General features: G+C 42.1%; 1 protein-coding gene across 2 annotated transcripts in view; it reads left to right on the top strand.

The window, feature by feature from the left end:
• The window catches only part of LOC134224398 (uncharacterized), a 201,286-nt gene that overhangs the window by 165,479 nt on the left and 9,503 nt on the right, over nucleotides 1-26,304 (top strand). The window contains exons 9-10 of one of the 2 annotated variants that reach the window (XM_062703717.1): nucleotides 10,157-10,289; nucleotides 10,363-10,577. In XM_062703717.1, coding sequence (XP_062559701.1) covers nucleotides 10,157-10,289; nucleotides 10,363-10,471 — 242 coding nt within the window. In that variant the 3' untranslated portion in view covers nucleotides 10,472-10,577. Of the gene's footprint in view, nucleotides 1-10,153; nucleotides 10,290-10,362; nucleotides 10,578-26,304 lie in introns of both variants that reach the window. The other variant, XM_062703715.1, reaches the window with a different exon arrangement.

Below are 26,304 nucleotides of genomic sequence, written 5' to 3'. Positions count from 1 at the left end.
GAGTTAGTTACCGCTCAGCTTCTGATACGTGCAGACGTGTTTCCGATTGCGCTCTTGGAAAGTCAAGTGATCGATTACAGTGGTTAAAGTTCGATTCCGTCCGTGCCGCGTCGCGCGTTTCAGTGATCCGCGATGAGGCGAGAAAATACTTTTCGTATTGACTATTCGAGTTTCCCAGTGAAGCCGTCATTCGAGAAGGTTCACGGCTTTTGCCGTACGGTACTCGGCCTAAAGAAAGAAGAAGTGTTGAGACTACAGTGCCACAGAGGTGAACAATGTGCGTTCGTCAAGGTTGACAACCTGGCGCTCGCACAACGAATAGTGCAAGAACATGATGAGAAGCATGAAGTGTAGCACGCGGGGAAAAAGTACAAGCTTCGCTTCACCATGGAAGATGGATGTGTAGAGGTAAAAGTGCACGACCTGCCAGAAAACGTCCCCGAAGAAAAAATCGTTGAATTTCTGAGTGCGTTCGGTGAAGTGTTTTCGCTGCGAGAGTTAACATGGGGAGAAGGGTTCGAGTTCGGTGGGATACCGCTCGGCATTTGGTCAGCCCGAATGCTAGTCCATCGAAACATCGATTCGTGGGTAACGATCGATGGACAGCAGGCCTACATTGTTTACAAGGGTCAGATCGTCTCTTGTAAATACTGCAAAGAGCAAGCGCATACTGGCATATCGTGTGTCCAGAACAAAAAGCTGCTAGTACAGAAGAGCTATGCGAACGTGGCGAAGCAAACTGGGCCACGACAACCACCGAAAAAGGCGAACGTTGCAAAACCCCCGAGCGCCAAACCGGTAGGTCAGCGTTCTGTCGCTCCACCACCAGCATCGCTGGAGGCTTTCCCCGAGCTGCCACAGCCGTCGAGTCAGACCGAACAGTCCGGCTCAAAAAACCCAACTGCTAGCCAATCTGCTGCTCCAACTGCACGAACGGTGTCTCCCAGTTCGTTGCAAACACAAACCGCGCGCAACTCGTCGTCGTCATTGCGCACACAACCACAGACCGCTGAAGTGCTCTTGGTTGACATATTTAAAAAGCCAGCAAACGCAATGCGATCGAAAGATCGAACCGCCGGCAACGATACGGACGAATCGTCCACATCGACGAGAAGTAGCCGAAGCCGAGGGCGCCCGCCCGGCAAGAAACAGCGATGCCACGACGGTGACGACGAGCAGGATGTGGACTTCCTTCCATAAATGGCTCTCACGTCATACAATCTCGCATCCATCAACATCGGCACGATCACGAACCCCACAAAACTGAACGCACTCCGAACCTTCATAAGCAGCCAAAACCTCGATATCGTGTGTCTGCAGGAAGTCGAGAACGAACAGCTTTCCTTGCCTGGCTTTGTCGTTTTCGCGAATGTGGACCACACGAGGAGAGGCACAGCTGTAGCGGTAAAGGAGCACATCCATGTCACTCACGTGGAGAAGAGCCTGGACAGCCGACTAATCGCGCTGCGAGTGCACGACACAACGATCTGCAACGTATACGCTCCCTCCGGCACTGCTCAGCGCGCTGCTAGAGAGGAGTTCTTCAATGGCACGCTTGCCTATTATCTCCGCCACCACACCGAGAACGTCATCGTAGCTGGCGATTTCAATTGCGTGCTGCGTGCGTGCGATTCGTCCAGCCCGAACACCAGTCCGTCCCTCAAAACAGCTGTACAGCAGCTGCAGCTACATGATGTATGGGAGAAGTTGTGTCCACGTGATGCAGGTTTTACCTATGTCTGTCGAAACGCGCGATCTCGACTCGATCGGATCTATGTCAGCCGTGGTCTTCGCGACAAACTGCAGTGGGCCTACACGCACGTCTGCTGTTTCACGGACCACAAGGCGCTAACGCTCAGACTTTGTCTTCCCCCACTGGGACACGAGCCCGGGCGCGGTTTCTGGGCCCTTCGACCGCATCTTCTTACCGAAGAAAACGTTGCCGAGTTTCAGTATAAGTGGCAATATTGGGCTCGTCAGCGCAGAAACTACGCGTCGTGTATGCCATGGTGGCTGTCGTACGCTAAGCCAAAAATCAAATCTTTTTTCAAGTGGAAATCTCGTGTCGTCTACGAGGAGTGCCACGATAAGCATCAGCACCTCTATGCGCAAATACGGCTAGCGTACGACGGCTATTATCAGCAGCCACAAATGATCAGCACCATTAACCGGCTGAAAGGGGAAATGTTGGCACTGCAGCGTAATTTCTCCCACATGTTTATGCGCATCAACGAGACGCAAGTGGCAGGCGAGCCAATGTCGATCTTACAGCTGGGGGAAAGACGACGGAAGAAAACAACGATCTCGCAGCTACAGACGGGAGAAGACGAAATCATCGTCGAGCCTCAAGCGATCGAGGCAAATCTGTTTGATTTTTTCTCGAGCCTGTACCTACTCAGAAGAAACAGCAGAAAACGACAGCAATGCCAACAACGGGGACGATTTTGCTTGCGAACGTGTTATCCCACCGGACGACCCACTGAACGAAGCGTGCATGGAGGAGATACAAACAGAAGAAATTATGGCTGCTATCAGGGCGAGCGCACCCAAACGATCCCCCGGTGCCGACGGGATCCCACGAGAATTTTATCTCCGGATGTTCGATGTCATCCACCGTGAGTTGAACATGAAGCACTCAACGGCAATCTCCCCCATGCATTCGTGGAGGGCGTCATCGTGTTAGTGAAGAAGAAGGGAGGCGACAACACAGCGCGAGCGTACCAGCCCATATCACTGCTCAACAGCGATTATAAATTGCTGTCCCGCATCCTGAAAAACAGGATGGATGGAACGCGTTATGCTGGCCCACCGCGTCCTTAGCAACGGACAGAAATGCTCAAACGCAGAGCGAAACATCTTCCAGGCCACTCTCGCTTTGAAAGATCGGATCGCCAGTCTCCGTCATCACCGTCGCGCTGGTAAGCTCATCAGCTTCGATCTGGAGAACGCCTTCGATCGGGTGCGGCACTCGTTCCTTTTCGAAACCATGCGGTCGCTCGGGTTCAATGAGGAACTCATCTCTCTTCTCTCGAACATAGCCAGTCGGTCCACATCCCGGCTGCTTATCAATGGGCACCTCTCTCGATCGTTTGAGATCACACGGTCGGTGCGGCAAGGCGACCCGTTGTCCATGCATCTGTTCGTGCTCTAACTCCATCCACTGGTGTGTAGGCTTGAGCAAGTGTTTGGGGATGATCTGCTCGTTGCCTACGCCGACGACATCAGCGTCATCGTAACGTCACCGTGGCAGATCGAGGCGATGAGGGAAGTTTTTCGTCGTTTTGGTCTTCCCGCCGGCGCGAGACTGAATTTCCGCAAAACAGTTGCGGTAAATGTTGGGTTTTGCGAAGGGAATATGTTTGAAACCCAGTGGCTACAAACTACTCATGTAGTCAACATTTTGGGTATTTCCTTCGCAAACTCAATACGCTTGATGACATCGATAAATTGGAACGCGATGGTGGGAAAGTTTGCGCAACAAATGTGGCTACAATATTTGCGCAAGCTTACACTGCACCAGAAGGTAATCACGCTGAATACGTTCGGCACGTCGAAATTGTGGTACCTTTCTTGGTGCCTACCGCTTGGCGTGCATACAGCAAAAATCACATCGACGATCGGATCTTTCCTATGGAGAGGAATAGTCGCCTGCGTTCCCATTAGCCAACTTGTTCGGAAGAAGGACCACGGTGGCTTAGGCTTACAAGTCCCAGCACTGAAAGCAAAGGGTCTTGCAATAAATAGACACATAACAGAGATCGATTCCATTCCTCACTATAAATCCTTTATTCTCCACGCAAATCCTCGTCCAGCAACTCCAATAGACAATCCCGACATCAAATCAATCCTTTCAAACTTATCCCACATTCCTCGCCAAATCTTACAAAACCCCTCCGCCGATCAAATCCACCAGCATTTCGTACTGCAAACTGAGCTACCAAAGGTGGAACGCAACAGTCCGGCAGTTGACTGGCCACGCGCGTGGCGCAATATACGCATGAAAGAGCTATCATCAGCACAACGTACACAACTCTATCATTTCGTGATCGGGAAAACCGAGCACCGTAAACTGCTACACGTGATGCAATTAGCAGCTGACGAGAACTGCCAGCACTGTGGCAACCCCGAAACACTTCAACACAAGTTTCCTTCGCTCGTGTCGGCCCGGCATGGACGGTCCTGCAGCAGAAGCTGGCGGAAGTAACGGATGGATGGAGACGACTTTCGTTTGAAGACCTCGCGAAGCCCGCTTTGTCAGGCATACGAAGAGCAGCTCGTGTACACATTCTAAAACTTCTAATTAATTACATCTGCTACGTTAATCTTTGTAATGGAAGAATTGATGTAAACGCTTTAGAGTTTGAACTAACTGTAGATTTTTGAATTCGAAACAACATTATAAAAACTAACATGAATTTGACAAAATAAACTGAAAATAAAACTTGTGGTTTAAAACACAAAAAAAAAGTATTACAACTTTACAACACATTTCCGTAAAATCATCTATTGCGATTCTTTTCTAAAATTAGCATACTGGCTCACCAGTTACGCGCCGGGTCCCATGCGCCGAGTTGTGCGCCATGCAAAAAGTAAATAAACCAATGTCAAATAGATGTGAGCTTTTCCACATTCGCTTGTAAGGTATGTAGCATATTGTCGTCCCTTTACGAAAAGATATTTTTAAGTGAAATTGTTCGAGGTTTAGTAGTTTTTTGCTTTTCTTTCGCCTGTGTTGCGTTCGGGATATGGTTTAAGTGGATATTAGTAGTGCAATTATGTTTAATTTGTGATGTAATATTCTACACTTAAATTGAGAAAAGGTCCATAATATGACACAATACCTTAGCGGCGCACAACTAAGCGAGGCAGAGGTGAATGAGCAAAATGCTATAATATCTCGAGAATCACAATATCACAGCGTGTTTTTTTTCTTTGTCTGTCATTGAGCTCGGACCTAGTAGATCCATCTCGCTATCACAGCGTGTTTAGTTAAAAAATATTATCATAAGAATGAGATTCCACTACGTCAGAATAAGATTTCTAAATTTTCCTTTCATGTTGTTTGGAATTAAGTCATAAAATGGGGGAAGGGTCGTTTGGCCGAAACCCATTCGACTAAAACCCATTTGGCCGAATGCCCCTAGGCCGAACAAACCATTAGGCCGAAACCCATCTGGCCGAAAGCCATTTGGCTGAAAGGATCATTTGGCCGAAGGGGTCATTTGGCCGAAAGGTTCGTTTGGCTGAAAGGGTCGTTTGGACGAAAGGGTCATTTGGCCAAAAGGGTCATTTGGCCGGAAGGGTCATTTGGTCGAAAGGGTCGATTGGATGGATGGGTCATTATGTCGAAAGGATCATTTGGTGGAAAGGGTCGTTTGGTCGAAAGAGTCAAAGTTATTTGATTAGAATACCGCTGAAATGAAAAATGCCGGGAACGGAAAAAGAAAGTGCATCCTAAGATTTTAGGTCACCATTTCGGTTGCTATTTGAATTCTTGCTTCAACCAACAAAATATTAAGATTTATTTCCACTTCAGAATCAAGCTTCACAACTAAGCTTCCGTGTGCGGGCTATTTACCGTATAATCCAAAATCCTCTAAGAACCAGGGTAAATCGCAGTCTCAAAAATCGTGTTAAAAACTACTTAAACGGAAATAGGTGTTACTTGTTTCACATACCTCTCGTGCTTTGATACCGTCTTTATTACATGTGGAAAACTTTAGGGGATGGATGGAGTACAGTGAAGTTCACACTTGTCCTTGGAGCTGCGGTTGTGGTATGTCCACGTGGACTTTTGCTCTTGGAACTCAGTCCTAATGAATTGAATTAATTTGAATAACTCCAAAATAATAGAATAATTTCTTCTTTGGTTGGGTTTAAAGTTGTTTTTTGGACAAGTAATAATATTTTTTTGACGTCAGACCCTTTGACCGAACGGGTCATTTGACCAAATAGCTGATAAAGTAATGGAAAGTGAGCAATGAGCAGTGTATAGTAAAAATTACATGAATAGTGTTGCTAAAAGTGGGGAATGAGACACTTTTCACATCTCCTTAGAAACAGTCGTGAGAAGTAAAAAATAAATAATGAAAAGTAAAAAGTGAAAAGTGAGAAATGAGAAGTGAGGCGTGAGAAATGAGAAGTGAGAAGTTAGGATTGAGAAGTGAAAAACGAGAAATAGGAAGTAAGAGATAGGAAGTGAGACGTGAGAAGTGAAGAGTGAGAAATGAGAAGTGAGGAGTGAAAAGGGAGAAGTGAGAAATGAGAAGAGTGATATGCGAAGTTAGAAGTAAGAAGTGAGTCACGAAAAATGATAAGTGATAAGTAAAAAGTGAAACGTGATAAATGAGAAATGAGAAGTTAGAAGTAAGAGAGGGAACTGAGAAGTGAATTACGAGAAATTTTAAGTAAGAAATGAACAATGAGAAGCCAGAAGTATTAAGAAAAAAGTGAACTGTAAGAAATGAGAAAAGAGAAGTTAAAGAGAGAAGTGGGGTTGAGAAAAGAGAAGTCAAAAGCGAGAAATACGAAGTAAAAAGAGAAGAGAGAGAAGTGATAAGTAAGAAGTGAGACGTTAAATGTGAAAAGTGAATGGTGAGAAGTGAGCAATGAGAGGAGAGAAGTGAGGAGAAAGAAGAAGAAGTGAGACGTGAAAAGTAAGGAATGAAACGTAAGATGTGAAAATTGAAAACTGAAAAATTAATCCTTAATCCTTCCAGCTTACTTCTTTCTCCCTTCTGCCTTCTACTGTCTCCCTTATTATTTATTCCTTCTGCCTTTCTCGTTCTTCCTTCTTTGTTGTTCTTCTCCCTTCTTTCTTATTATTTCTTCTGTCATAATTTTTTCATCTTTCTTCCTGTTACTATCTTTCTCTCACTTGTTTCTCACTTGTTACTGCACACATCTCACTATTCAATACAAACATCCACTTGTAAGGGAAGATCCATTAATTACGTAACGCTAAAATTGGACTTTTTCAACCCCCCCTCCCCCCTATGTCACACTTTTTGTATGAAGCTTCTGAAAATTTTGTATGGATCGTCACATTTCGTTCAACCCCCCCTCCCCCCTCTAAGCGTTACGTAATTTGTGGACGTTCCCTAAGGGTCTGTCTCACTTGGAGAATTAAACTGAAATTAAACTTAAAAGTTACATTTCAATAATTGCCGAATAACCCTGCTCGCAGAGCAAGCTTACTTTTGGCAGCTATCGAATCATTTTTCATCGATATCTTATTGGAGTTGATGGATAACACCAGTCATTTTTATGACCGGCTGATTTTTTATTTTTGAACTGTCACTTTTAAGTTTAATTCTCCAAATGAGATAGACCCTCAGTACTCACTGCTTATTACTCCTGACTTATCTTGAACGTCTCTTCTTAAAACTTCTCACTTCACTTAATCAATTAACAAATTTCAACTTTCCAGTCAAATGACGAAAACCGTTTGTTTTGGAACCAGTGAAATACCTCCTATGATAGTGGGGTGGTTCCTTAGCACTCGTTCGGAAACAGGGGTTGTTCCAGATACATAAATTTATCCATTAAACTACCCAAGTAACTATTAGCACAATGTTACGCCAAACCGCCAATATACGACTATTAAAAAACTAAACGGCTTATTTGTTACTTGAGTACTTAAGGGCTTAATTCTTCTTTTCCAGATCGATTTACTCCACAGTCACGGTTATACAAATAACAACACTTTATTTAACTTAAACGAAATACTTCGGAAATCTACATTTATTTATCGTAACGCTAACATCATAATTCTTATAGACTGGCGGTTCTCAACCAGGGGTACCTATACCTCTGGGGTACCTTCGCTGGCCTCAGGGATACCTCGGACAAAAATGCGTCATAGCGGACGTATTATAGAGTTTAAGCTTATTTATAAAGTTTTGATAATTTTGTATTTTCGTAATTTCAAAACAGCTAGACATAGAGCTAATTGAATTCTGCCCTCAAAAACTCAATAACCAGCATAGAGTACAGCAGCTCGGAAGCCTCCTTTCAAGAGGCTCGGAAGCCTCCTTTCAAGAGGCTCGGAAGCCTCCTTTCAAGAGGCTCGGAAGCCTCCTTTCAAGAGGCTCGGAAGCCTCCTTTCAAGAGGCTCGGAAGCCTCCTTTCAAGATCCTTTCAAGAGGCTCAGAAGCTTTCTTTCAAGAGGCTCAAATGCCTGCTTTCAAGAGGCTCTGAAGCCTCCTTTCAAGAGGCTCCAGCCTCCTTTCAAGAGGCTCAGAAGCCTCCTTTCAAGAGGCTCAGAGCCTCCTTTCAAGAGGCTCAAACCTCCTTTCAAGAGGCTCAGGAAACCTCCTTTCAAGAGGCTCAGGAAGCCTCCTTTCAAGAGGCTCAGAAGCCTCCTTTCAAGAGGCTCAGGAAGCCTCCTTTCAAGAGGCTCAGAAGCCTCCTTTCAAGAGGCTCAGAAGCCTCCTTTCAAGAGGCTCAGGAAGCCTCCTTTCAAGAGGCTCGGAAGCCTCCTTTCAAGAGGCTCAGAGCCTCCTTTCAAGAGGCTCAGAGCCTCCTTTCAAGAGGCCTCAGAAGCCTCCTTTCAAGAGGCTCAGGCCTCCTTTCAAGAGGCTCAGAGCCTCCTTTCAGAGGCTCAGGAAGCCTCCTTTCAAGAGGCTCAGAAGCCTCCTTTCAAGAGGCTCAGGAAGCCTCCTTTCAAGAGGCTCAGAAGCCTCCTTTCAAGAGGCTCAGAAGCCTCCTTTCAAGAGGCTCAAGCCTCCTTTCAAGAGGCTCAGAAGCCTCCTTTCAAGAAGCTCAGAAGCCTTCTTTCAAGAGACCTGGAAACCTCCTTTCAAGAGGCCTGGAAGCCTCCTTTCAAGCGGCTCGGAAGCCTCGTTTCAAGAGGCTCGGAAGCCTCCTTTCAAGAGGCTCGGCAGCCTCCTTTCAAGAGGCTCGGAAGCCTCCTTTCAAGAGGCTCGGAAGCCTCCTTTCAAGAGGCTGGGAAGCCTCCTTTCAAGAGGCTGGGAAGCCTCCTTACAAGAGGCTGGGAAGCCTCCTTACAAGAGGCTGGGAAGCCTCCTTACAAGAGGCTGGGAAGCCTCCTTACAAGAGGCTGGGAAGCCTCCTTACAAGAGGCTGGGAAGCCTCCTTACAAGAGGCTGGGAAGCCTCCGTACAAGAGGCTCGGAAGCCTCCTTTAAAGAGACTCGAAAGCCTCCGAATGTGAACACGCTCTTATCAGTATTTTCTTATCTCGCCATCATATCTACCACTGTAATTTTAGGTGGGCGCCTCTCCAGAGTTCTCGCAGGCAGTGTTGTCCTACACTCAGTGCAAAAAATTCTGCTCTTTAACTTTACTCCATCTAAACGATTGTACAATCTTAACTAAGTAAGTGCAACTAATAGAAGGACATTTGAATTTTCTAAATGTCTTGTCAAACTGTCGAAAAAATGCACGCCAGAATCTCAGGAGCGCGCGCACTGGAAATACACTGGCGTGTTTTCACTGGAGCTGCAAAAAATGGAAAAAGAATTAAATTCTTGGAGGAGGATAACCAGCCATGGAATTCCTTGAAATGAATATCTAGCAATTTCTGGAGAACTGTCCCTTTGTGAAGAGGGGTCGACCTTGTTGGTCTAGTAGCTACCACTTCTGACTTATAAGCAGAAGGTCGTGGGTTCCTTCTCTTATAACCTCTGCATTTTTCTTAAGTAGGTGTCCAACAAATCATCCTATCTCTGCCTCAGCATTCGCAAGAACGTGGCCAGGACAAATCTCGACTATTGGAGAGTGCATTGCTTCCATCTAAGAGATAGTGATTAGTCCTTAATCAATATCTGTGGTAACGGATGAAAGTGATGCTACTCTCATACAGTAGTCCAGGCTTGTACCATCTACGAATTTGTGTGGACTGCTAAATGCTAATGCTAACTGTCCCTTTGCGAAGGGGCTGTGAAATGAATATTCGTATCATAAAATGGGAAAAACTCTCGTAGCGTCGGTTCTCACCAATGTATTTATGGAATAAATTATCAACAATAAACTCTTATGTACATACTATTTCAACTATTGCAGTCAGTTGATATCCCGGGGCCTTCCTTAGCTTAGCTCCTATTTAGTTACCGTCAATTCATAAAAATCCACGAAAAGCTCCACACAAGAACTCAACCCGTCTAACATCTATTCTAATTTCTCTCTCTCAGCAGCACGCAAGCGACCCCTGTTGGGTGGTCCCCGATCCAGCATGAACCCCACCAAGCGAACCGTAATGACCCTGATTGCCCGTGCCCGAACCGCTCAAGCCATGCATGGATCCCGAACGACCGCCCCCATCGGAGAGTGAGTTATTTTTATGCACCAGCAACCGGTGGGAAAAGTATTTCATACATTTTTTTTTCTTTACATTTCCAAGACCCATACAGGTGATAACCTCGCCGCTGATTTTGCAACCGTCACTGGATCTGCTGCAGAGCAACGGCGCCGGTTCGGTACAGAAGGAAAACATCCTGCAAGGGGCCTAAACTGGGCCGTGATTTATGCGCATTTCACGCGAAGGAAAAAAAATCTACCAATGGGAACGAAACAAAAGGAACACTGCTTTCAATGTGTTAGTAGGTTAGACTAGAGGTGAGTAGTGCCCACAAGTCTGTAATAAAAATAACTCAAGAGACAATGGGGAATTGTTTTGGGATGACTTAATTAAATTCATGGAAGCTTAGTTTAAATTGATTATATCTACGTAAAGGTTGCTTGAATGAGAACTCTTATCTGAGTTTAAAATCTCCGGCTACAGTCGGGTTACTCACCACAAGGTGAGAGATAAACCTTCTGATTCTCAATTAACTTGCATCCTTATTAGAGCTGATGCCAAATATGAAGTTGGGGTAAGATTGTTACCCTTCAGGAATCAGATAAATTTATTGAAAGACAAACCAGAAGCTACCACTCTTCGTGTAACAAAGGATTGCACTGTGCTCCTGAGAAACGATTCATCTGTTCCATCTGGAAAATTGTAGCATACTTTCCACCGCTCCTGGTAGGAGTGCCGGTAATGTATGAAGTGGGTTGATTAATTACCTCAATCAAGCTCCGTCCTGGCGAGTACGGGCAAGACAAAGTTGCCGTTCAACTTCCCCAAGGAAGAAGTTACTTCAAAGAGCGGGATAACGATTGTGTTTTCCAAGTGCTTCCTGTTGCTGGGAGCGGTCGACTTTGGGCGAGTAAAGTTGCGTCTAATCCTGAAGCTGGCAAAGGTTGTACAAGGATGAATGAATCGAATATTATAATGGTGGGAATCTATTTACAGTGGAACGTACCGCCGTAGGGGGTGATGATGGATCGGAGGAATGTGCTTTGGCAAAAGAGTGAGAATTGGTTGGTTAATGGTTCTAAGAAAAAGAAAACTAAAATATGAGATACCTATCTGAACGGTTTTACCTTTCGACCCCCTGATCATCCTCAAGTGATCAACTTATTTACAATCCCAATTATTTTCATACAAAGAATACTAGAATTCTATATAAAAGAAATAAATTTATAATAAAATATTGCATACAATTTGAAATTTCATCCTCAAAATATCCTCGGATTTATTACAATTGCCCTAAAATTTGTAAAAATCGGTTGGCTAGATTGGCCGATATCATCTAAATTGTTCGACTTGACTTGTCTAAACTGCTGAAATTTATCAATTTGACATATTTGCCTTATTTTCACAGTTTGCTTAACTTTTCGATTATTCGATACACTCAATTTGCTCTAATGGATGGTCTACCTTGTGGCAACGCACATTTTCTTATGGAACTAATTTCAAATATTACTTCTGAAAATGTCGTACTTTCGAGGAAACGGTGTCAGACCGCAGTGCGCTGACCGAAAAGTTCCCCGAAAATTTTTACTCAGATTGCGAGTAGTGGAAAGTGAGAAAAAAGAAGTGGGTGAGAATAACGAATTGTATAATGAGAAGTGACGAATGGTATATGTCTAAGAAGTGTAAATGAGTGCCGAATGAGTGAGTAATGTAAAACGTGACGTGAGAAACGTAAAGTGAGGAGTGAGGGGTAAACACTTACAAGTATGAAAAGTGAGAAATGAGATGTGAGAAATGATAAGTGAGAATCGAGAAGCGAGAAATGATAAATGTGGATAGAATGTAGGAAGTCAGAAGTTGGAAGAAAGAAGTGGAAAGTGGAAAATAAGAAATAAGGAATTAGAAAGTTATTCAAAATGAGAAAAATAATACATGAGTGAGATCTAAGAAAAAAGTTCCTCCAGGAATTCCTCCGGAAGTTCCTCCAGGAATTCCTCCGGAAGTTCCTCCAGGAATTCCTCCGGAAGTTCCTCCAGGAATTCCTCCGGAAGTTCCTCCAGGAATTCCTCCGGAAGTTCCTCCAGGAATTCCTCCGGAAGTTCCTCCAGGAATTCCTCCGGAAGTTCCTCCAGGAATTCCTCCGGAAGTTCCTCCAGGAATTCCTCCGGAAGTTCCTCCAGGAATTCCTCCGGAAGTTCTTCCAGGAATTCCCTTGGAAGTTCCTCCAGGAATTCCTCCGGAAGTTCCTCCAGGAATTCCTCCGGAAGTTCCTCCAGGAATTCCTCCGGAAGTTCCTCCAGGAATTCCTCCGGAAGTTCCTCCAGGAATTCCTCCGGAAGTTCCTCCAGGAATTCCTCCGGAAGTTCCTCCAGGAATTCCTCCGGAAGTTCCTCCAGGAATTCCTCCGGAAGTTCCTCCAGGAATTCCTCCGGAAGTTCCTCCAGGAATTCCTCCGGAAGTTCCTCCAGGAATTCCTCCGGAAGTTCCTCCAGGAATTCCTCCGGAAGTTCCTCCAGGAATTCCTCCGGAAGTTCCTCCAGGAATTCCTCCGGAAGTTCCTCCAGGAATTCCTCCGGAAGTTCCTCCAGGAATTCCTCCGGAAGTTCTTCCAGGAATTCCTTGGAAGTTCCTCCAGGAATTCCTCCGGAAGTTCCTCCAGGAATTCCTCCGGAAGTTCCTCCAGGAATTCCTCCGGAAGTTCCTCCAGGAATTCCTCCGGAAGTTCCTCCAGGAATTCCTCCGGAAGTTCCTCCAGGAATTCCTCCGGAAGTTCCTCCAGGAATTCCTCCGGAAGTTCCTCCAGGAATTCCTCCGGAAGTTCCTCCAGGAATTCCTCCGGAAGTTCCTCCAGGAATTCCTCCGGAAGTTCCTCCAGGAATTCCTCCGGAAGTTCCTCCAGGAATTCCTCCGGAAGTTCCTCCAGGAATTCCTCCGGAAGTTCCTCCAGGAATTCCTCCGAAAGTTCCTCCAGGAATTCCTCCGGAAGTTCCTCCAGGAATTCCTCCGGAAGTTCCTCCAGGAATTCCTCCGGAAGTTCCTCCAGGAATTCCTCCGGAAGTTCCTCCAGGAATTCCTCCGGAAGTTCCTCCAGGAATTCCTCCGGAAGTTCCTCCAGGAATTCCTCCGGAAGTTCCTCCAGGAATTCCTCCGGAAGTTCCTCCAGGAATTCCTCCGGAAGTTCCTCCAGGAATTCCTCCGGAAGTTCCTCCAGGAATTCCTCCGGAAGTTCCTCCAGGAATTCCTCCGGAAGTTCCTCCAGGAATTCCTCCGGAAGTTCCTCCAGGAATTCCTCCGGAAGTTCCTCCAGGAATTCCTCCGGAAGTTCCTCCAGGTATTCCTCCGGAAGTTCCTCCAGGTATTCCTCCGGAAGTTCCTCCAGGAATTCCTCCGTAAGTACCTCCAGGAGTTCCTCCGGAAGTACCTCCACGAGTTCCTCCGGAAGTTCCTCCAGGAATTCCTCCGGAAGTTCCTCCAGGAATTCCTCCGGAAGTTCCTCCAGGAATTCCTCCGGAAGTTCCTCCAGGAATTCCTCCGGAAGTTCCTCCAGGAATTCCTCCGGAAGTTCCTCCAGGAATTCCTCCGGAAGTTCCTCCAGCAATTCCTCCGGAAGTTCCTCCAGGAATTCCTCCGGAAGTTCCTCCAGGAATTCCTCCGGAAGTTCCTCCAGGAGTTCCTCCGGAAGTACCTCCACGAGTTCCTCCGGAAGTTCCTCCAGGAATTCCTCCGGAAGTTCCTCCAGGAATTCCTCCGGAAGTTCCTCCAGGAATTCCTCCGGAAGTTCCTCCAGGAATTCCTCCGGAAGTTCCTCCAGGAATTCCTCCGGAAGTACCTCCAGGGGTTCCTCCGGAAGTACCTCCACGAGTTCCTCCGGAAGTTCCTCCAGGAATTCCTCCGGAAGTTCCTCCAGGAATTCCTCCGGAAGTTCCTCCAGGAATTCCTCCGGAAGTTCCTCCAGGAATTCCTCCGGAAGTTCCTCCAGGAATTCCTCCGGAAGTTCCTCCAGGAATTCCTCCGGAAGTTCCTCCAGGAATTCCTCCGGAAGTTCCTCCAGGAATTCCTCCGGAAGTTCCTCCAGGAATTCCTCCGGAAGTTCCTCCAGGAATTCCTCCGGAAGTTCCTCCAGGAATTCCTCCGGAAGTTCCTCCAGGAATTCCTCCGGAAGTTCCTCCAGGAATTCCTCCGGAAGTTCCTCCAGGAATTCCTCCGGAAGTTCCTCCAGGAATTCCTCCGGAAGTTCCTCCAGGAGTTCCGCCGGAAGTTCCTCCAGGAGTTCCTCCGGAAGTTCCTCCAGGAATTCCTCTGGAAGTTCCTCCAGGAATTCCTCCGGAAGTTCCTCCAGGAATTCCTCCGGAAGTTCCTCCAGGAATTCCTCCGGAAGTTCCTCCAGGAATTCCTCCGGAAGTTCCTCCAGGAATTCCTCCGGAAGTACCTCCAGGAGTTCCTCCGGAAGTTCCTCCAGGAGTTCCTCCGGAAGTTCCTCCAGGAAATTCCTCCGGAAGTTCCTCCAGGAATTCCTCCGGAAGTTCCTCCAGGAATTCCTCCGGAAGTTCCTCCAGGAATTCCTCCGGAAGTTCCTCCAAGAATTCCTCCGGAAGTTCCTCCAGGAATTCCTCCGGAAGTTCCTCCAGGAATTCCTCCAGAAGTTCCTCCAGGAATTCCTCCGGAAGTTCCTCCAAGAATTCCTCCGGAAGTTCCTCCAGGAATTCCTCCGGAAGTTTCTCCAGGAATTCCTCCGGAAGTTTCTCCAGGAATTCCTCCGGAAGTTCCTCCAGGAATTCCTCCGGAAGTTCCTCCAGGAATTCCTTCCGAAAGTTTTTCCAGGAAATCCTCCGGAAATACTCGCATGAATTCCCCACGAAGTTCCTTCCGCTATTTTTTTGGAAGTTATTCCCGGAATTCTTCCGATTTTTTCCGGTAATTCTACTGATTTTTTTCGAAATTTATCTGGAAGTTCCTGCCGGAATGCCTTCGAAAGTTCCACCCGGAATTGTTCCGGAAGTTTTTCCTGGACCTCTGGAAATGTTGTTGAAGTTCTTCCCGGAATACATGCAGAAGTTCATCATGGAATTCCTTCAGAAGTTTCTCCAGGAATTCCTGTGAAAGTTTCTCCCGGAATTTTTCCGGAAGTTTCTCCAAGAATTCCTTCGGAAATTTTACTCGGAATCCTTTCAGAAGCTTTGCAAGTTATTGCTACGGAGGCTCCTCCAGAGGATCCCACGGAAGTTCCTCCAGTAATTCCTTTGGAAGTTCTTCTAGGAATTTCTTTAGATGTTCCCTCTGGAATTCTTCTGGAAGGTCTTCTGGACTTTGTAGAGGTTCCTCAAGGAATACATAACATAATTAAAAATTGACGTGGAATTCTATTTAAAAGCACCTATCACATACCTCCCTAGAATTTATTTTGTATGAAGAATAAGTTGTGATTTTTTTTCGGAAAATTTCAAGCACATTCCTCCTCAATTTCTCAAACAATTCTTCCGAAAATTCCTTCGCCAATTCGTTTGAAAATTGCCCCTAAAATTGTTCAAGATATTTTCCAGGAAATTTTACCAGGAACTCTGGCGGAACTTTCTAGATTTTTCTATTGTGAAACCTGAATTTACGGCTTTTGAAATTCAGAAAGGGTTCACAATAGACTTTTTGTGGAATTTTTCGAGTTCCTGAAAGTTTTCATGAAGCAATTCTGAAAGCTTGTTTATTTCTATTTTTTTTCTCATTCTGAATCTTGTTTATTTCTATTTGTTTCTTTCTGCATCTTTTACCTGCTGCCTTCTTCTTCCGTTTGCTTCATATTCACTTCGTACTCTCACTACTCCCATCGTTCTTCTCACTTTCTACTTCTACTAGAACTGACTACTCAATTCTCACATTTCACTTCTTATTTTTCATTTCACACTTCTCCCTTCGCATTTCACATTTCTCACTTCACACACTTAAGCCAGATTGTTTATGTATTCTATAAATAGGGTAATCATTGTGAATGCTCAGCAAGCTTTGCCTGTGCTTCAGGCGTTAGTGGGTTTATAAGGAAACAAATTTAAGCTATTCGGATAAATGGCGTTCAGCAAAATGACCTTTTCGATCAAATTGTCCAATACACAGTTTACTCTAAGATACTTTTCCTGTTTAGAAAACAGTTGTCGTGCAGAGCCTATTTTGACTCCGGGAGCTACTTTGAATTTTTTATTTTCTAAAAAAATTAAGAAAAAAATACCAAATTACAAACAGAAAGTTGCCTTCGACTAATAAGAAGACACCTGACACGTTATAATTCTTGATTTGCTAAAAGAAGCTCCGCACAGCGGTATGAGGGTTGCGACGATGACCAAGCAACCAGTCACTACTTTCTTTTTATTATTTAATTTTAATAATAACATTACAGTTGAGCACTTAAACAGCGAAATTGTTCACGATTTTCACGTGAACACCCTTTAGTTGCAATTCTTTGATTTCAGTAAGTAGCTCCCTAACCTTCGCCACGGCAATTTCCTTCTCAGTTCCTGAAATCGCCAGAAAACAGAATTGAACGAATGCAAATAGGGTAAGAAGCTATACAACGCTTACCATAAAGGGAATCCTTGGAATGGAATAGCAGTTGCACACCTTCCTTATGCCATTTCCTTCTCTGCCAGAAGCTTTCATGAAATCGCTTTGAATTGAATGAAAATTGTTACATCCCAAAGCCATTCAGGTTTTTATTCCGTCCTCATAGCTGCCAAGTGCCGAAGCTGCTCTCTGCATTATTCCAATAACGATGGCGACGCGATGGCAGAACTGACTGGTTCAGATAGAGAAGCATTACCCACCGCACACAGTCGATTGGATTTTGCTTTTGGTTGTCGTTTTTCAATGGGAGGGAAATTGAGAGGTGGTGGCCAGGATTTCCTTCGTTTGCCCTGAATTAACCAATCAGTGCCTCGATAACTGTGTCATAAATTGGAAGTTAATTAGTGAAATTGAAATGTTTCGCTGCTAATTGATTTGTTTATTGTTCGAGTGTACCATTGAAGTCGAAGTTTTCCGCATTTTTCCATAGGTTTACGAAATTGAGAAGTCTTAATACAAGGCTTACAATTCTATAGGCTGTCGAACACGAAATAAAATTAGTGACAAGCTTCTTTCCGGATATTTGAATTTATTTTCACACATGTTTGAATTAAGCAACTATTCATGGTAAACAGCTTCATATTGAATTGCTTCTGCATTGTTTTGCTGCAATATAAAGGAATACTCCAAGCAAGAAATAGAGGCAAACGAAGCAACATCTCATCGTCACGAAGCAACAGGAACCGGCATATTCAACTGGTAATATGCCATGGCAATTTCATTTTATGATTTTTCTCCGAGCTCCCATCGGGCCCCATTGCCTCTGCTGGAAGTGCAACAATCTCTTGGTTACTCTGGTCACATACCGGACGGAATGGCTGGCGAGTTTCCCCTGGTGTTACTTTTTTTTATTTTCCTGATTCAGGTTGCAAATAAAAAGAACACAGTATAACTTACATTCGAACATTCCTTCCGACGACACCGAAGCTGATGCACACCACATGAATAAGGAATCGAATAAATTGTGTACATAAATCCAGTATCGGATCGTATACCTTTTCCCAACCGTGTGGGAGGGCTGTATCTTGGTTTGCCCGACACAGAACGTAATTGAAAGGTGGGAAGGGGTCAGTTTGGCGTCGCATTGTGAGTCCCTTTCCGCAGTGCTGCATCACATTCACAGCTTCCTAGCTTTTGTACCGTGCAGTAGTTTCTATGAAACGATTGCTCTTTGGGTCACTTACTGGGAAGGATTTTCCGGTCGGACAATAGGAGATCGTCAGTTGCATTCTAGCAAAAATTCCGCTTGAGGCCCTTCCTAAATATTTTAACAACAGCCACTACACCTGATGGTATAATTGTAATATTTCCATTATCAGGCGACAGGTGGTGTTGCTGCGTGTTTGTATCAATGTAATATTGCATATACACTAGTGACATCTGCTGTTCGATATCGTAAGCTTTCAATGTTCCTTCCACACACACGAGGTGGAGAACAGTCTTGAAAAAATTGAAAGTATACAGCTAGAATTTAGTATGGAGGTACAATGAAATCTCTTTTATTGTTTAGAACTGTAAAACAAGTCGTGGGAACAAAAAATCTAAAAAATATTTGTTGCTTTTTGACCTAGGTTTCATATTGATGCGATGCGTAGTTAATGAGAACGGATGATTTGTCCATACGAGGAAATTTAATTTACTTTAAATGTTGTGGCGCCATCTCGTTCAAACAGCACCTTTGTCTTTGCCTTATTCCATTGGCCCGGATGAAAGTATTTCGTGTGAATTTGGTTATACAAATGTACACTGCGAGCCAAAAGTATGGAAGCAAAAAGTTCAGCTTCATATAGGGTTACTGCTCCTAGAACTCATAACATGTACCCATATCAATAATGATCAAAAACAAAAAAAATAGTATGCAAATTGATTTGATTCTCATTTTTGTGATTTATTTCAGCAGTGTGCACGCATGATAGCATTAAAAATTGACACAGATCAAGCCGAAATCGTTTACTTGGCGGATGTTATTTATATAGGAGAATGTTATTAACAATGGAACAAACACCCTGCTTGCAATTAAGCTTGATGGCCGTACATTTCGTAGGTGCTACTCCGTGGTTTACCAGAACAATCGTAATGAATTATTGACAGTGGCTGATTTTCTACCCGCCGCTGCCACATCCACGCGCTATTGTATATGCGCAAACAGCCAGCATGAGTTAATCACCAGGAATTTGTATGGCGAAAGACATCTAACGCGGGTTTTCTCAAAATTAGGAACTTTTCATGGAAAACTATTTGGTACCGGTTATGTAGGCAAGAGCTCAATTTTGAGAAATCAAACTTTAGATCATGCCTTTCACCATACTGATTTCAACTCCTAGTGTGCCGCTGTAAGTAAGCGTATGCGATAATACACTTTTTCTAGGCGAAACGAAACGAAACGAAATTTAAAATGTCTATGTTGATTCGAAACGAAGCGAAACGAAATATAGATTCATTTTCGAGACGACGAAACGATACGAAATCAAAGTCTATTTAATTCGAAATTTTTCGAAACGAAACGAAATTTTAAATTTTTTTTCCGCGGAATTTTTGAAGACGACCTTACTGTTGAGGACGAAATACGTATCTGTCAAGGTACAATTAAGTGTTGGAATTAAATGGGATTGTACAAACTCGTCTTACGACAAGTGAAGACATTCCACTAAAAAGCTCAAAATAGTTTTCTTAACTAAATTCTTAGGTCAAATAAGGTCGTTACAAATATTTAATTTAAATTATGTCCTACCGGTCTCTGAAAGGTACAAGGTGTCGGATTTGTTAAAGAATGTTTTGAAAATCCTCAAAATTAACCGAATTTTTTTGTTGTTGCCCCCTCAAAATATTATTTTTGGTCAAAAAAAATCGAGGGGGGGGGGCATAATTGTTTTTAAATATTTGTATTGTCGTTACTGTTATGCAACAAATAGAGTTTTTGTAACAGAAGAAGCAGGTTATGGAAGCGGTTAGAAAAAAAAATATCTTGGAGCGTATGCCCTGAGTACCTATGATAAGTTTTATATCAGTTTTCAATTATTGTTATTATGTTGTTATTGTCACATAACGGATATAATTCTGTTAAAACACTTATTTCAGCAAAATGAATCCGCAATACAATCAGTACGAACTATCCAAGGTTCGATAGCGAATCCGATCATCGACCGATCTACTTCAGAGGTGGCCATCCATCTGAAATTTGTGTATCTCGCGCTTCTGATTATAAGGGCGTAACTGCGTAAATCGATTTCTCTTCGTCGATGCTTTCTTTCTAACATTGCAGCGAATTTAGACAATTTGCCATATATTTTGGACGATGAAAAGTGCTTTCTGTTATCACCGGCGTTGTGTCCCCTTTTTTCGTCCTTCGAAAAATTGTTATTGCAGTAGTGCAACACTGAGAAATACCACAAACACTCATTAAAAAAATACGGATTTGTGTAGTGGTTTGATGCCAATCTTTGTTCCTGAAGTGCAAGAAACAGCTGCTATGGACAGCATGAGCTGAACCTGAAGGCAATCATGAGTCTTTACTTTCAGCAATTCTACTAATCTTTCAATCCGTTCTGGACTTTGGCAAATTCCATACAAAGATCTAGAAATACCCACGACTCTGCAATATTACAAACATATTTTTCAAATAGTCAAACAATATGACAAAATTTCAAACATTTTTAAGGACTGTGTGTATATTTATTTGATTCGCTGAATATTGACTGTTATATCACATATAAGTTATATAAAGCATTTCCAATCCTCTAGAAATGTTATTCTTACTTTCGGTGAGATTCAAATTGTAGTTCGAATGTGAAATGTTGCACATTTTGTTTTCCTTATGGCCTTCCTCATGCTCGCCTAACTCTTGAAAGGTGCATGCTCATACGCTTAAACCTGGGGTGGCATTGTGCATCTCGATTCGAACGAAATTCTATCGAGTCGAACATGTTTGGCATTACGGCTTTCGATTCGATCTCGGAAACGACTCATCGTTCGAGTATGCTCGAGGAGGTACAAGAATAACGAGATGTTTTGGCATTAAGGATACTCGATAGCACACTGGAAAACGACTCAAGTCGAATGAAAAACACTCGTCACCTTTATAGCTTTCGAATGTTGTTCGAGAGCCATTTCTTGCTGAAAGTTTTTAATTATATTTGTTATTATTTCTCTACGGGAAGAGAATAAATGTTTCATTATTGTATCTTGAAGGAAAGAATGTTATTAGTATACCTACTTTTATAGTTTCCAGACAATATGCAATCTCTAAGCAGAAAATGAAAACAAACTGAAAACTTATTTTGATATTTTGATACTTTCTTTTGCAATATCAAATTTTGGTGACCCTGTGGTCGAGTTAATAGTAATCATATCAAAAGTTGAGAACTAAATGTTGTATCCAAATAAACAAAGTGATAACAATTTTTGATATCACAGAAAACAAAAAAAACTTATTTTGATATTGGGCATTTTTTCTACGGTTTACAAAATGAGTTTTCATTATGATAATAACTATATCGAGCAAAAACAAAAATTAATATCTCAATGTGATATTATTTTGATACATGGATCATATAGTGATATCAAAATACTGATATCTTATTTAGTTACTCGTTTGATCAATCACATGTTATGCGATATCAAGATTTACAAACTAGATTAGTTATCATTTAGTTATTTTCTATAAATCTTGATATCAGAAAAATATCTGACACAATTCCTATTTTGTTTTAATTTATTTGAGATTATATCAAAATAAAAATATCAATATTAGTTTGACTTTTGGTTTTGAATCATTTTATTTCATTATTATTCAGTCTTATTCGATAACTGATAATAAAAAATAAATATTATTGCTTATGAGGTAATGAATATAAGCCTACTTGCAAGTAGTCGATCTGTAAATCACAGACAAACAGACGTAACAGCTTGAACATTTTTCTGAAAAATCCATCGCTTAACTCCTCTACACAATATTTCGTATGACATCGTCACCAGAAGGCGCTGAAGTGAAATGTCACACTCGAAGGATTACGACGCTAGTGCCTCTGGTTGTGAAACGCGCAATCAATCAAATTCAAATTGATCGTTGAAGTCATGGTCGATAGTAATTTTTCTTGTGTTACGTTTGTTTGTCTGTGTGTAAATTATAAAAAGTAACATGCGCACGAAACTTTGACGCATTTTGGAATTCTTCTTTTTTTCCTTATGAAATTGCAAATGGTATTTATAGTATGGTATGGTATAAAAAAGATTGATAATAACATTCGACATTGCGTTAGTAATTCTATTGAATTAGAACACAAAGTGAGCAATTTGATATCAGTTTTTAAGTTCAACACTCAGATAGATTAAAATAAATAAATTTTAATAAACAAAAATTAAAAGACTTTAAATGCATTGACTTAGTAATTTATCTTTTCAAACCGTAGAAAAAATCTTCATATACCGTTGAACGGAAAATAATTTCTATTCATATAGAGGATAGGGATCGTACTTTAATTATGTATAATATTTTTCTGAATTTTTCAACCGCCCCTTCTCAATGTTAGATTTTCTTAAATAACTAAATTTTCATTCATAGGAACGTAAAAATGACAGACCCCTCCTCCCTCTTCAAGCTGTCACGTAATAAGTGTACGGCCTCAAATATGTGTCATGCGGGTTATAGAATACGGACTCTATTATTATTTTCAGTTATCAAAATAATATCAAAATTTGACATTTTCTAGCAATTCTATATCAAAATATGTTATAGTTATGATATCAAAAACTCAATTTGTTATCATTTTGATAATATTTTGATAGCGGACTCTGCTCGGGTAATTATCGCGAAATCCGCGTAAAAACGATTTCAACTAAAATCTTTTTTGTTTCTGCAGTTTTCACGTATTTCTTGACGATTTCGATGAACCGCGTGAAAAATCGATGGAGAAAATCGGCGTAAAAGATGTATATTCCAAAATCTACGTAAAAATAGTTGAGTTAAATAAAAATAAGAAGGGTAAAACGCGCAAGAGATAACCCAAGTGCTTTTAACCTAAACACATGTATACATGAAAGTAATTTATTATCGAATCCTTCTTTAGCTTTAAATTATTTAGCTCAAAATTGGATCTGTGGCATAAATTCAAATAAACATAAAACTTATAATTTGTGTCGTAACAATATCTTAATTTACAAAACATATCGTATCGGCATAATGTTCTAATCGGTTGCAACTGCTCAATAAATAATATTCCTTTTTATAGTCATTGAGCACAATTTGCTTGTTTATAAACTAGCTGCCAATTCATGCCCTGAAGAATGCCTTTCCAACAGGCACCATGCTACACGCAGATGAAATTACTCTTGTTCTCTCTGTTTACTCACATTCGCCATGCGCTGTAGGTTGTCTTTCCAGCGGACGAATACTAAACACGGAGACAGCTATCTCTTATTCTCTTTGTTTACATTTCGTATGACAGAACCTACTCGATTGAGCTAGTACAGCACCATTCGAAATCTTGTACTGCGACTGAATGAAGTCGAACGAAATACATAATGCCGTATTTTTTTCGAAACGAATGCAAAAACGTACGAATCGAGTGATTCGATTCGAGATGCACAATGCCACCCCTGCTGTAAGGCCTAAGGAGGTGAAGGACTTTAGTTCGAAAGTGGCGCCCAGAAAAGACTTCGTCAGGGGTGCTAGGAATCCACGACTTTGCCTGCTAGACAAAGTTATCAGAATAAGTCCCAAACACAACGTTAGCGGAACGGCAACGTTTCCGACAGTTAACCCATATATTTTCTGTCAAATTTGCCTTTTCCGTCGCCGTTCCGCTGACATTGTCTTTAGGGCTTCATTTTTATTACTAACATCTACACTCTGAGCCTGACGTACTAAAAATTGCGCTAAATCCGACGCATTTACGTTAAAAATAGGATAACCTCAAAAAAAATAAGTAAAAGATGCTTTTCGCTTTTATTGAACATTTCCAACAAAACACTGAAAACGTTTTCTATTTATCGATTTATCGTTTCGTATTTATCGACTCAGAATGGGGTTACTTAAATAGTAGGCGTCAATACTGCCCATGATCTCATACCTACTTGAATATAGGGACAAACATTGCACATTCAAAACATTTCAACTTGTAAGCACTTTAATGTGGTCTGGAACAAGTAACGTATCGCTGAAATTTTGAATGGTTGATACGTCAACTATGAAACCATGGGCAGAATATATAGGCAACAAAATTTATAATCAGCTTCTATGATTTTTTTTCAGCGGCGCAGCCGAAATTTTGAGTAATTTGAAGCATGATATGAGTTTAAGTTAGTTTAGAAATTCCGCGGAATTCCGTTAAATTTCGTTTAAAGCTAGTTTTTGATGACGAAATTTATGCAAATTAACGAAACGAAACGAAATCAAGAAATCAGATTTCGCCATGCTCATGCTGTAAGTACGTTCAAAGTAGGCGATTCATTGCACAGGTATTTAATGGATGGAGCATGGAAGTTGCTTTCCAACCTCAATGAGCATGGTCCGAGAGCTCTACCTTTCCAATGGTCAATTATGGCGCCGGCCACGTCCTTACGTTCATCGGGGAGGAAATGATGATGCAGTCACTCGCCCACTGCAAGCCGATTATACCTCTGCACTGCAATTTGGGGTTTACGGTTCTTTGACAGAGGTTTGTCTTGGTTAACGGGTGGCCAATATGATAGGAATGAACTGATCATTTTTAGGAATTTTATAGGAAACGAGCATTCCGTTTATTTATAATAATAACAGAATGTTATAATACTTTGTTGCAGATATAGTGGAAGATGGAAGCGGTACGAACTCCATTTCCAGTTCTAGCGATTTATAGAACATGATAAGTTGTATACTGTCCACGATTTCATAGTTGACGTATCAACCATTGCAGTTTCCGAAATAATTGTGATTATTTTCGGACAAACATCACAATTTTAACATATTTCAACCTGTAAACACCTAAATGAGATTTGAATTATGTAACTAACATAACGATGTTACAGCGGTTGAATTCCCCTAGTAAACAAATTCGCTGAAATTTCTAATGGTTAATACGTCCTGCGTATGAAGCAGAAGCGATAGCCTTATGAACACCAAGCCCGTTAGGAATGAAACAAACACCATGTTAACCTACCCAAACTATAAAATCGAAATGCATATGAAAAAGTCAAGAGCATTAGGAAGGTTGACAGTCCCATTCATCATAGAAAGGTGCAATTTATTTATTACTAGTTGACCCGGCAGACGTTGTCCTGCATAGTAAGCGAAAATGCCCGTTCTGAACTGCTCAAGCGAAATTCATATATAAATCCTATTTTCAATTTCACCATTTACTCATCCTTACTCGTGATTTTTACATAAGGAAATATCATATAAACCCGTCGGAAACTGCAATGAACATATCTGCTGAAGGAATGAAAAAAATCCATCCAGCCGTTTTCGAGTTATGTGGATACGAACACAGACCATTTCTTTTTTATTAAATAGATTTTTCATTAAAGCAATCGGTTAGCAAAATCAATACAGACGGTGCTCTCCTGGCCATTATTAACGAAAAAAAAAATCTCCATGAAAAACGATACCCGGAGCTGAATTCTGGGACTACACTTTGTCTGGGTGAAATTTGAAAAAATCGTGGGGACCGTTTTGGAGTACCGCCTTCTTGAAGTCGTAACTGGCATATCTCGAAGAACCCAATTTAATACTTCGTTAACCCTTTTTTTACCCTTACGATACTGACAGGGTACTCATAACATTGTCAATTTTCTACCGCTCTACCGCTACCAATTTTGGTTGCCACGGATTTAGGAACTTATCCTCTTTTTGACTCGCGTCACGTAGAACCTATTTGAATCACCTTGTTACCGGAACTCCGGAATAACTGGGCCAAGTCCCAAAATTTGTTAAAATTAAAGAAACAAGCACCCGTGGGGAATAAAGTGGCCACAAACTCAATCAGAATAAACCCTGGCAATATGGGTATCAAAATTCATGAAAATGTTTCGGCTGCATGAGGTTTTTAGTAATTAGGGCATACACGCTAAAAATGAACTACTCAAAATTGAGTCGAATCCGACTCATTTTCATTAAAAACGGGACAACTCAAAATTTGAGTAAAAGATTATTATTATAGCTTTATTTAAGAGGTTTTCAGCCGGAGACTGGTTCACCTCTTTTGAGTAAAAGATACTACTTCAATAAAATAATGATTGCACTTAAACTAGGAGTCTGCTTGTCGTAAAATGCACTTAGATAGATAGATAAACTTGATTCGCATCTGTCGTATTAAAAATTGATGGAAGGCCAAGCTTAACTTTCGCGAAATCATCATTTTATTGAAGTAGTATCTTTTACTCAAATTTTGAGTTGTCCCGTTTTTAATGAAAATGAGTCGGATTCGACTCAATTTTGAGTAGTTCATTTTTTGCGTGTAGGAT

This window comes from Armigeres subalbatus, chromosome 3 (assembly GCF_024139115.2).
Source record: "Armigeres subalbatus isolate Guangzhou_Male chromosome 3, GZ_Asu_2, whole genome shotgun sequence".
NCBI classification, from domain to species: domain Eukaryota; kingdom Metazoa; phylum Arthropoda; class Insecta; order Diptera; family Culicidae; genus Armigeres; species Armigeres subalbatus.
Note: the sequence above shows the minus strand (reverse complement) of the source record. Positions and strands in the feature narration are given on the sequence as shown.